General features: G+C 44.3%; 1 protein-coding gene across 2 annotated transcripts in view; it reads left to right on the forward strand.

The window, feature by feature from the left end:
• The window catches only part of LOC134350169 (synapse differentiation-inducing gene protein 1), a 178107-nt gene that overhangs the window by 134210 nt on the left and 31264 nt on the right, over nucleotides 1-12633 (forward strand). For both annotated transcript variants that reach the window (XM_063055137.1, XM_063055136.1), the window contains one exon: nucleotides 1239-1376. In XM_063055137.1, coding sequence (XP_062911207.1) covers nucleotides 1239-1376 — 138 coding nt within the window. The remainder of the gene's footprint in view (nucleotides 1-1238; nucleotides 1377-12633) is intronic.

Below are 12633 nucleotides of genomic sequence, written 5' to 3' on the forward strand. Positions count from 1 at the left end.
GGTAGCTTTATATGTGCTATCATGCATTTTATAACACTACCCTAAAATATGCATTTCTGATAAGTGGCCAATATAAAGTACAACATATATATTTAACCTAGTGGTATTTTGTCATCAGTGATCTCTCAACATTGAAATTTTTCACAATGATAGCTGAGTTCAAGCACTTTTCATCAAATGTTGCTATAAAATTCTACATTGAAAGCTATGTCATTGGTGGCACTCGCAGTACAGTGCCCAATTTCAATAGAGTGAATCATTTCAGTTTTAGAAAAATATTTGTCTGTTGTTTATTTTGGAAAAGTCAATAAAAACCCTAGGACACACATCATCACATGGGTTTGTGGAGAACTTATTCAGGAATTCAAATAAGTAACCACTTTTTGTATATATTCCATATTAACATCAGTACAGCAGAAAATGTTACCCCACCCCGCAAGAGGTAAAACAAAAACCTTATTTGGAGAGATTTCTGGAGTTTTATCAATGTCATGATATTTTCCATATTGTTGTATCAAATCAAACAATCTTAAGCTTTTGTCATAGCATATAGAATTACAGTACAATGATTCAATGTGAGGTTCCACACACCCGTAACCTAGGCCCCATTTGGTTGTAAAATGAATATATTTAATCAAAGACTACTTTCCATGCTTTGTTTTCCTTACTTTTAGTAAGGGCATCAAATGTTATGGGGAGAAGGTAGGAGAATGGGGCTGAGAGAGTTAATAAATCAGCCATGCTGGAATGGCAGAGTAGACTCAATGGGCTAAATGGCCTAATTCTGCTCCTTTGTCTTATGGTCTTGACCCAAAACATCAACTGTCTATTTTCCTGACCCACTGAATTCCTCCAGAAGTTTGTTTGTTGCTTAGAGTTAATAAGTTGTTTGACAGGTTCCATTCTATTTGACTTTAGCAATGGTTCATGATATTGGTGGGAAGGAGGTGTCTCATATGTAATCCACTGACTTGGTACAGTAGAAGTTAAGCTGGAAATGTCAGAAAATGTGTAGCTCGGGTGGTTGTTGGGTGGTTCTCCTATCTGACAGTTTACTTGCAAACGATTAGAGAACACCTCAACCCAACCAGAAGTTAAGCATCTGTGATGCAGGACACAGTTAGATCCAAGTTCATTAAATGCTTAGCAGGGTCCTGCTGTGTTGCTGCAATAAAACAATGAGGAATTCATACCAAGCAGTGCATACGTAACCTGCCTTTCCCTATCATCTTGTGCAGAGCGATTATTCGAGTGACACAGAGAGTGAAGACAACTTTCTCCTGCTCCCACCCAAGGACCATTTGGGCCTCAGCGTCTTCTCCATGCTGTGCTGCTTCTGGCCTTTGGGAATTGCCGCCTTCTACCTTTCACATGAGGTAGGTTCGGGCTGAAAGGTTGCTGGGCAAATGCCCACTGGGAGTGTCGTAGTCCACTGTCAAATAGCAGCTGGTGTGGGAGCATAGAGTGACAGTGTGGCTTTTCTCATTTTCTTAGCTGGACCACTTTCTGAGAAGGATGAGATCGCGGAGACAGAGGCTTGTGCAGTTTTTGAGTGCCAGATTTAGAAAGCGAGCTGGGCCAATCGGGACTTTCCGCAGAGATTGAGATCATTTGGGTTAATAGGCCCTTTGGAAAGGGCCAATAGGAAGAATGGTGGGTTTAAGCAGAGACAGGGTTGGAGTGGAGAAGCTTGAGGAATTGGCTCAAGAGGCTCTGGCAAGGAGAGGCTGAGGCTCGGTTGATATTTCAGTCAGGTTTCTCTCTTATCTATTAGTGCCCAGCTGGATCCCAGGTCAGTGGTGTATCCCTAGTGCAAGATGTGGGAGATTAGTATAGGAAGGATGTGGATGCTGTAGAGATGGTACAGAAGAGATTTAACAGGATGCTGCCTGGATCAGAGAGCATGTCTTATGAAGGTAGGTTGAACAAGCCAGGGTTTTTCTTGTTGGACTGAAGGTGACTTGATAGAGATGTACAAGATGATAAGAGGCATTTATAAAATAGTCAGCCAGAGACATTTTTCCCCCAGAGTGGAAATAGCTAATATGTGGGATCATAACTTTAAGGTGATTGGAGAAAACTGTGGGGGGGGGGGGTGGGGGGATGTCAGAGGTAAATTTATTTATTTTTTTACACAGCATGTGGTAGTTCAGTGGTACACACTGCCAAGGGTGATGATAGAGGCAGATATTGAAGAAACTCTTACCTAGGCATGTGGAAGAAAGAAAAGTGGATGCCTATGTGGGAGGGAAGTGTTAGACTGATATTAGTGTAGGTTAAAGGGTCGACACGACATTGTGTGCTGGAGGGCCTGTTCTCATGAAACAAATCCAGACTGGTTCAGTTCACCCAGGGAGTTCTCTGAGAGGTTCAATTGCTGAATATAGTCGATACAGAGATGGATAAATTTTTGGATATTTGGGGAACTGATTGATATGGAGTTAGAATATTGCTGAGGTAAAAGAGCAGCCAAGGTCTTATTGAACAAGCACGATGGGCTGAATGCCCATTCCTGCTTCTACTTTATATATTCCTGTACGCCAGCTGTTGTGTTTTCATAGAGAAGGATCAGAGGGCCCAAACAAACTCAGATTACACAGAACATTCAATATTACAACACAGTACAGACCCTTCAGCCCATGGTGTTGTGTCGACCTTTTATTGTACTCCAAGATCAACCTCTCCAACACAGCCCTTCATTTTCCTGTCACCCACGTGCCCACCTAGAGTCTCTTCGATGTCCCTAATGTATCTGCCTCTACCACCACCCCTGGCAGCGCGTTCCACGCACCCATCACTCCCTGTGTAAAGAACTTATCTCTGACATCTCCCCTACGCATTTCTACAATCATCTTCAAGTTATGCCCTCACTTATTAGCCATTTCCAACCTGGCTGTCCACTCGATTTATGCCTCTATCAGGTCACCTCTCATCCTCCTTTACTAAAGCCGAAACTCTCTAATCCAGACAGCACTACAGGAGGGAAATTTGGAAGGGGAGGGGGAGAAGGACAACACAAGTACAATCCCAAGTACAGAGAGAATTTCAGGAATGAGTTTCTGAAATAAAATGTGGCATTCAAGGATATGACATCTGGATTACTGGCGAGGGAAGGGCAGTCAGATCAGGAGAATGTATGCATGGGTCTTCACAGTATGTTCAAAGTTCAAAAAACATTTATTATCAAAGTATGTATACATCATACAACCTTCAGATTTGCCTCCCAACAGGCAGCCTCGAAACAAAAAAACGCAAAATACCCATTTATAAAAAAGACCGCCAAACAGCAAATGCGTAGAGAGAAAAACATCTATCATGCCCGTATAAAAAGAACCATAAAAAAAAGAACCCCTATAAAATGAAGACCGACGTATGCCCAATGTGCAGGGAAAAGAAAACGCAAGCGAATAGCATCCTGAACTGAAGTCCAGAAGAGAGTCCTGACACCTTGACCTTTCTCAATCTGGACCGATGACTGAATTGACAACCAAACATTGGGTTCAATCACCTCAATGTGCTCTGGGGCCTGAACTTCACCACCTCGATTCAGCCCGTAACTGACCTTCCTGATTCAGCATGGCGCTTAAGTCTCCATTCAAACATTAAGTTCAGACAAGTTGGTACGCTCTGTGCCCTTGTACCAGTGTAGGAAGGAGGCAGGTGCCACACGAACCAGGGAACCAAGTGGCAGAGTCTTTAAACCGGTCAAATAGGGGACAAGAAATTTTTAAAAAGCCAAAGCATGAACAAAACAGGGGAGGAGGACAGAGAGGTCAGGCTGAAGGGAGGGCCCGTAAAGAGCCAGGAACATGATGAAAGCATGAGGGTAGTCCAGCAGCTCAACGCAGCCTGTGCCTGTCCCTCTCCTCCAGGCACCAGTCCCCCTGCCCTTCCCACCCAGAGACTGGGACAGCAAGTGTGCACTTTCCCACACCGAGCCTTTGACACACGGCTGCGTTAAGCTGCTGGGCCATCATGGTGGGAAGAAAAGTGGAATTTGCGGAGTGTGGGGAGTCCTGTGTGTGGGAGCTTGTGTGTATTGCGAGGGGAAAGTAAACTAGTGGTAGAGCCCGGGGTCTTATTGCAGGACAGAGACCCAGCGTGCAGGTACACCATAGTGAAAAGCAGTGACACAGGTAACAGGCTGTGAAGGAGGCATTTGACACACTTGCCTTTGTCAACCAAGGCATCCAGTATTGTCGGGACATCATGTTATAGTTGTACAAGGTGTTGGTGAGACCATACTTACAAGTAAACATTAGCTTTATTTGTCACATGCAGTGAAATGCACTGTTTGCATCAGATCAGACCAGTGGGGATTGTGTTGCCATACTTCTGGCACTAACAAAGCACGTCCATTGCTTACTAACCCTAACCGTGCGCCTTTGGAAACTGCAGCATGCAGAGGAAAACCACGCGGTCTTGGGGAGAACGTACTTACAAATTCCTCACAGTCAGCGTCAGGAATTGAACTATTGTGCCTGAATTGGGGGAATCAAACTGCTCTGCTTTTGGACTCTTGCACTTGACTATTGTGTGCAGATATGGTTGCCCAGCGATAAGGAGGATTGTCGTAAAGCTGGAAAAGGTGCAGAAAAGATTGCTAAGGATATAATCAGGACTGGAGAGCTTGATGTGCAAGGGCAGGCTGGATTGGGACTGATTTCCCTGGAGAGCAGACGGCTAAGGGGTGACCTTACAGAGGTATAGAAAATCATGAGGGATATACACAAGATGAAGGTCACAGACTTTTTCCCAGGCTTGGTGAGGCTATCCCTAGAGGGCATCGTTTTAAGATGAGGGAGGAAAGATTTAAAAAGGACGTGAGGGGCCACTTCTTCACAGAGAGGGTGGTGGCCATATAGAACAAGCTGCCAGAGGAAGTGGTTGAGGCAGGGTACGCTGACAACATTTAAAGGACATTTGGACAGACGCATGGAAAAGGAAAGGCTTAAAGCAGCAGTTCCCAACCTTTTTTATGCCATTACATGGATCCCAGGTTGGGAACCCCTGGTTTAGAGGGGTGTGAGCCAAAGTCAGGTAAGTGAGGCTAGCTGAGGCAGACACCTTGTTGGCATGGGTGAGATGGACAGAAAGGCCTGTTTCTGTGTTGTTTCACTGACTCCATGAGAGGGGCGGGGTGACGAGCAGCAATCCACATTGAGGGGGTGGAGAAGAGCGCAGCCTCGTTGGGTCAGACAGTTCAATGCTGAGAATATCACATGGAGAACCGAATTGCAGATGCCCAACCCAGGGAGTCCCAGCTCCCCATAGCATGGCTCAGGAGGAGAAACAACTGACCTGACCCAGAAATCACTCCAAATGACCAAGCTAGTACAGCAGAAGGAAGGAACATTTTAGTGCGATGCCCATTCTCCTAAACGACACTAACAAAAAAACTTGCACAATTGAACTGGAATTCTCTGCCCGATGAAGCAGGAGGCTACCTCAGTAAATATATTTAAGACAAGGTTGGATAGGTTTTTGCATAGTAGGGGAATTAGGAGTTATGGGGAAAAGGCAGGTAGGTGGAGATGAGTCCATGGCCAGATTAGGCATGATCTTATTGAATGGCAGAGCAGGCTCGAAGGGCCAGGTGGCCGACTCCTGCTCCTATTTCTTATGTTCTTATGTTCTTTTAGATAATGTGAGCTCCAGCATGAGGGTGATAAAAAGATAATTAAAAATGAACACAAAGGAGAACTGCTATTAAACTGAGTTACGCTATCTGTACTGTGTGTAATAGAAGAGTCAAATTGGAGGCAGTAAAATCTTGCAACCTTCCAATCACAGCAGCTATTACTGAGACTTGGATCCAAAGTGGGAATAAACACCGCAGAACCTGCAAACTATTGCAGAAAGATGGAGTAAAGCACTGGTGGACAGTCTGTACAAAGGAAGGCAATGAGACAAGGAAACACTCAGGTAGTCGCTGGGTAACCTAAATGAGATGAAGAGAATATAGACATTGAAGGAGTAATAGCAATAAGAATGATGATCCACAAGTTAGAAAGGAGCTGAAGGAAGAAATTTGCAAATGAGGCAGTGAAATGGGCACTCCTGTCCCTAGTAAAGTGAGCACTGAGGGCATGTTCATGGTCTTCTCCTGCTGTAGCCCATCCACTTCAAAATTCCACATATTGTGCATTCAGAGATGCTCTTCTGCACACCACTGTTGTAACGCATGGGTATTTGAGTTACTGTCACCTTCCTGTCAGCTTAATCTCCTCTGACCTCTCGCATTAACAAAGTGTTTTTGCCCACAGAACTGCCCATCCCTAGATGTTTTCCTTTTTGTTTTTGCACCATCCCAGGAGATCAGCAGTTTTGGAGATACTCAAACCACCCTGTCTGGCACCAGCAATCATTCCATGGTCAAAGTCACTTAGATCACCGTTCTAATGTTTAGTCTGAGCTAAATCTCTTGACCATGTCTGCATGCTTTTATGTTTTGAATTGCTGCCACACAATTAGCTGATTAGATATTTGCAATAATGGGCAGGTGCAGGTGTACCTAATAAAATGGCTACTGTGTGTATATGAAAAAAGAACACTATTTAGAGGATTTTAAATAACACAGAATTAATTGACCGGAAGAGTGAAATAATAAGAATTAGGAAACCAATTTCTCACATGTGCAAGACTTCTTCCCAACTCTTTACATAAGGAATACAAATAGGAGGCTTCATTATCACATATGGTAGTGGAAAATGAACCTAAGTATTTAAGAGAAATACATACAGGTTAGGGAAGGTCTACATAATGGTATCCCCCACATCATTGGTAAGGAGGAAGATGAGAGCTGAGTTGATGGAGATGTTTAAGACAATAAGAAGCATTCACTTAGTGGATGTCTAGAAACATCTTCCAAGGGCAGGACTGGCTAATACAAGGGGGCATAACTTTCAGGTGTTGTCAGAGGGGATGTCAGAGGTAGATTCCCACTTTGGATCCAAGTCTCTGTAATAGCTGCTGTGATTGGTAGGTTGCAGGATTTTACTGCCTCCAATTTGACTCTTCTATCACACACGGCACAGATAGTGTAACTCAGTTTCAGGGGATGTTTTTACACGGAGAGTGGACCGTACTTTGAACACCTTGCCTGGGGTGATGGTGGAGGCAGATGCATTAAGGAGAATTAAGAGACCCTTAGATAGGCACATGAATGAAAAAACTCATGCGGAGGGTTTTGTGGGAGGGAAGGGTTAGATTCACCTTGAAGAGAGTTAAAAGGTTGGCACAATATCATGGGCCAAAGGGCCAGTGCTGTGTTGCACTGCTCCATGAAAGATATGCTGTCCCTGGAGATGTATACCTGTGAATCTACTATAGTGTCTGCGCACTGAATAAATCTGAAGACCTTTCATCGCAGGTAGTCCGATATGCAGCTCACTCCTATACTGACTTGTGTTCATTAATCCTTTCCTTCTTGATGCCCGCTACCCTTTACAACTCCCCAAAGAGAACATTCATAAATGTGGATGAGACCCTCCTGTCCATGCTAGTATTATGGAAGCAAGTGATAGATACTGTGATAAATTCGCTGGTTCTGGAACGCAGATGATCATTCTCTATTAGATTAATGTTGTGCTCCATTGCTTACAAAATAACTGAATCTTTCCAGCTGCTGCATGGAGCTTTAACATTGCTTCCCATTTAAATGTTGATAAAGCCTATTAACATGCAGGCAGTATCAAAATTCCTCCAGCTTTCTTAAGACCAGAAGACCGTGAGACATACAGTACATGGGAGCAGAATTAAACCATTTAGCACATCGAGTCTTCTCCGCCATTCCATCATGACTGATCCATTTTCCCTCTCAACCCCATTCTCCTGCCTTCTCCACATTGCCTCTGATGCCCCTACTAATCAAGAATCTATCAACCTCCGCTTTGAATAAACCCAAAAACTTGGCCTCCACTGCCATCTGTGACAATTCATTCCACAGATTCACCATCCTCTGACTAAAGAAATGCCTCCTCCTCTCTTTTCTGAAGTCTTGATAATCTGAGGCTGTGGGACCTGGTCCTAGACTACTGTCCCTACCACCCCCCACACTATTGGAAACATACTCTCTATGTTTGGTCTGTCTAGTCCTTTCAATATGGCTATGGTCATACGTACAATAATGCAATATCTTCATTTTTTTCTTGATATGTAAGAGCATAAGGTACAGGAGCAAAATTAGGCCATTCAGCCCATCGAGTCCACTCTGCCATTTCATCATGGGTGATCCAGGATTCCATTCAACCCCATACAACTGCCCTCTCACCATATCCCTTGATGCCCCAATCAATCAGGAATCTATCAACTTCTGCTTTTAATATACCCACGGAATTGTCCTGCACCATAGTCTGTGACAGAGCATTCCACAGATTCACCACTCTTTGGCTAAAATAAATCCTCTTTACTTCTGTTCTAAATGGTCACCCCTCAGTTTTGAGGCCGTGCCCTCTGGTTCTGGATAGCCTCACCAGAGGAAACATCCTCTGCATGCCCACCTTATCCAGTCCTTTCAACAGTCAGCACAGGAGAGAGTTGATGCTGGGTTCCAGAGCAGCACCATTCCAGCGATTAAATTCTTTGGCTCCCAAGTAACACCAAGACAGGAAGGTGGTCCACAAGCAAAATGCTGCAGATGTTGAGTTTAGAAGTTGGAAGTATTGCTTTTAATTTTGGTCACCCCACAATCGGAAAGATGGCATTAAGCTGCAAAGCATGCAGAAAAGATGTTGAGAATGTTCCCAAGACTCAAGGTACTGAGTCACAGGGAGAGATTGGACAGGGTAAGACCTCACCTTGGAGCGTAGAAGTTTGAAGAGAGATGTTCTTGAGCTGTATACAAACATGCGTGGCATCAACAGGGTGAATACACAGGCTTCCGTCCAGAGTAGGGGAGACTAAGAACTAGAGGACACCAGTTTAAAGTGAGAAGGAAATTTCAACAGGAATTTGAGAGAACAACTTGTTTAGAGAGGGTCGCATCTATATGGAATGCACTGCAGGTACAACACCAACATTTAAAATTTAAAACAGGACAGAAGTAACACAGCCTGAGGTTGTACATTGTAAAAATGTGACTCTTGCTGATGTTAGTGTTGTTCAGTGCCGAGAGGGTCACGTCATTCCAAATACTGGGACTGAATTCGATCCCTTCAACAATACATTGTAGTGTCATAATCTTAGAATTTAAGAACAAAATAGGGGCAGGACCAAGCCATTTTGCCCTTTGAGAGAGCTCCACTATTCATTAAGATTATGGCTAGAATTCCAATTCAGGGCCCCGTACTGCACTACCCCCATCTTCCTCCATTCTCCCAATGTCCAGAAATCCGTCACGGGGAAAGATGAAGTGTTTACGTTGATCAAGTGCAGTCCTCAAGTCAACACAGTCACTATCTATTAACTCTGCTCGCTGTTCTAATGAATAAAATGTGGCTGTTGATTTGAAGGCAGCAATGCCACTGAGGGCTCCTGTCCCCACAACCTCAGCAGGGTTCAAAGGTACATCTAATGTCAGAGAAATGTATACGATATACATCCTGAAATGCTTTTTCTTCACAACCATCCATGAAAGCAGAGGAGTGCCCCCAAAGAATGAATGACAGTTAAATGTTAGGACCCCAAGGTCCCCTCCTTCCCGCGTGTAAGCGGCAGCAAAGCAACAATCCCTCCTCCCCCCATCAGCAAAACAAAGCATCAGCACCCACCACCGAGCACTCACGCATGAGCAAAGCAGCAACAAAGACACGGACTTGCAGTACCCCAAAGACTACATTGTTCACCCAGTATTCAGCATACCACAAGCTCTCTCTCTCCCTAATAAGGGAGAAAGAGGTGTCTCCGTTTCACAGCGAGAGGGGAGTCACAACAAACAACTCACTGGTTTACGATGTTAAAAGTCTGTTGCGTCACTTTTTCTGAGCTCTGCGCCCAAAGATCGCGTGTCTCTGGGCACACAACCAGAGACCTTCCATCTCCCATGACACAAAAGTCTTCTGCTCGGACACCAACTTCCAATTCCCCCGGTCTCCACAGCCACGAAAACTCGGTCCTCCGAAGGTGTGCGGAGCTCTTAGGCCAAGCCCTTGGCGTACTGAATAACGTCCAGTCATGAAACCCTGAGAGCCAGTCCCATTCCCGCATAGAACCATAGTCAGTATGTGACTCCAGGTCAGGGTCTTCAGACGAACCCTGAAAGGGATAAATAGAGATATTAAAGATTGAAATAGAGCTGTTTCCAAAGATGCATGCAAAGGAGTCGCCGTTAGGCGCCATTAACCCTCCTAAGCTCCGCATTCATTAGTAGTTACTAGTGATACGAGGTTTGTGACAGTGATCATCTGTCCCTGGTTGTTCCTCTCGTCCTGACTACTGGTGGTTGACAATATCTCCCGTTCGCTGCCTCCCCACGGCCATTGCCTGAGGTTCCATTGACGTTCATCCAGCGCCATCAGATAATCTGCCTACCAGAGCTTCTCTTCCTGGTACCTCTGTTGCTGCAAAGTTCCTGCTCTTCATCCCCTCCAACTACTGTGTCCCAGCAAAGCTATCCAACAACCCAGCGTCAGCGTCCAGTTGGGTACTGATGGCTCCTGGCCCGTTCATCCTGTCTCCCCATGTATGGTATTGGGTGAAGTGAAATACTTTCCATTCGGGTATTGGGAAACCCGACTGACAGCTTCAGCCTCTGGCATTGGGATAGAGCATAGAACAAAACATAGGAGCTCTGATGAAAGGTCTCTGCCCGAAATATTGACAGTTTATTCCTTTCCATAGATTCTACTGACCTGCTGTGTTCTGTGTGATACTATAGAATAGTAGAATACAGGAACAGGTCTTTCAGCCTATGGTGGCTGTGCTGAAAAGAAAGCCAATTTAAACTGCACATGGTCAGTATCCCTCCATTTCCTGACTGATCATGTGCCTGCCTAAATGCTTCTAAAACATTGCTATTGTATCTACTACCACCTCCTCCCCTGGCAACCCATCTGAGGCATCACCACTGTGTGTGTGTGTGTGTGTGTGTGTGTGTGTGTGTGTGTGTGTGTGAAAAAAATATTCTTGCACACACATCTCCTTCAAATGCCCTCTTTTCCCCCTTTCACCACAACGGCATGTATGACGTGGACATCACTGAATCACGGTTGAAAGAAGATTACAGCTGGGAGCTTAACGTCCAAGGATACACAGTGTATTGAAAGGACAGACAGGAAGGCAGAGAGGGTGGTGTGGCTCTTCTGGTAAAAATTGAAATCAGATCAATAGAAAGAGGTAGCATAGGGTTGGAAGGTATTGGATCATTGTGGGTCAAGCTAAGTAACTGCAAGCATAAGAAGACCCTTTTAGGAGTTGTATACAGACCCCAAACAGTAGTAAGGATGTGATCTACAAATTACAACAGGAGATAGAAAATGCTTGACAAAAGGGCAATGTACAATAGTCATGAGGGATTTCAATATGCAGGTTGGTACTGGATCCCAAGTTGGGGAATTTCTTAAATGCCTATGAGATGGTTTTTTAAAGCAGCTCAAGGAGTAGCCCACTAGGGGATCAGCTCTTCTGGACTGGGTGTTGTGCAATGAACCAGAATTGATTAGAGAGCTTCAGGTAAAGGAACTCTGAGGGGAATGTGGTCATAATATGATCGAATTCACCCTGCAATTTGAGAAGGAGAAGCTAACGTCAGATGTATCAGTATTACAGTAGAGTAAAGGAAGTTACAGAGGCATAAGAAAGGAACTAACCGGAATTGACTGGAAAAGAACAGTGGCAAGGATGATGGTAGAGCAGCAGTGGTTGAAATTTCTGAAAGCAATTGGGAAGGCACAGGATATATACATCTCAATGAGGAAGAAGTATTCTAAAAGCAAGGTGACCCAGCCATGGCTAAGAAGGGAAGTGAAAGCCAACATAAAAGCCAAAGAAAGGGTATATAATAGAGCAAAAATTAGTGAGAAATTGGGAAGCTTTAAAAAACCAACAGAAGGCAACTAAAAAATGGAATTCAATGGTAAGCTAGCCAATAATATTAAAGAGGATACCAAAAGTTTCTTCAGATACATAAAGTGTAAAAGAGAGGCGAGAGTGGATATCGGACCACAGGAAAATGATGCTGAACAGGTAGTAATGGGAAACAAGGAAATGGCGGATGAACTGAATAACTATTTTGCACCAGTCTTCACTGTGGAAGACACTAGCAGTATGCTGGAAGTTTGAAAACATCACGGGGAAGAAGTATGTGAAGTTGCCATTACTGGGGAGAAGGTTCTTGGGAAACTGAAAGGTCTGAAGGTAGACAAGTCACATGGACCAGATGGTGTACAACCCAGGGTTCTGAAACAGATGGCTGAAGAGATTGTGGAGGCATTAGTAATGATCTTTCAAGAATCACTAGATTCTGGAATGGTTCTGAAGGACTGGAAAATTGCAAATATCACTCCACTCTTTTAAAAGGGAGAGAAGCAGAAGAAAGGAAATTATATGCCAGTTAGTCTGATCTCAGTGGTTGGGAAAATGTTGGAGTCAGTTGTTAAGTATGTGGTCATGGGGCACATGGAGGCATATGATAAAAATAGGTTGTGGTAAGCATGGTTTCCTCAAGGGAAAACCTTGCCTGAAAAATCTGTTGGA

This window comes from Mobula hypostoma, chromosome 8 (genome assembly GCF_963921235.1).
Source record: "Mobula hypostoma chromosome 8, sMobHyp1.1, whole genome shotgun sequence".
NCBI lineage: Eukaryota > Metazoa > Chordata > Chondrichthyes > Myliobatiformes > Myliobatidae > Mobula > Mobula hypostoma.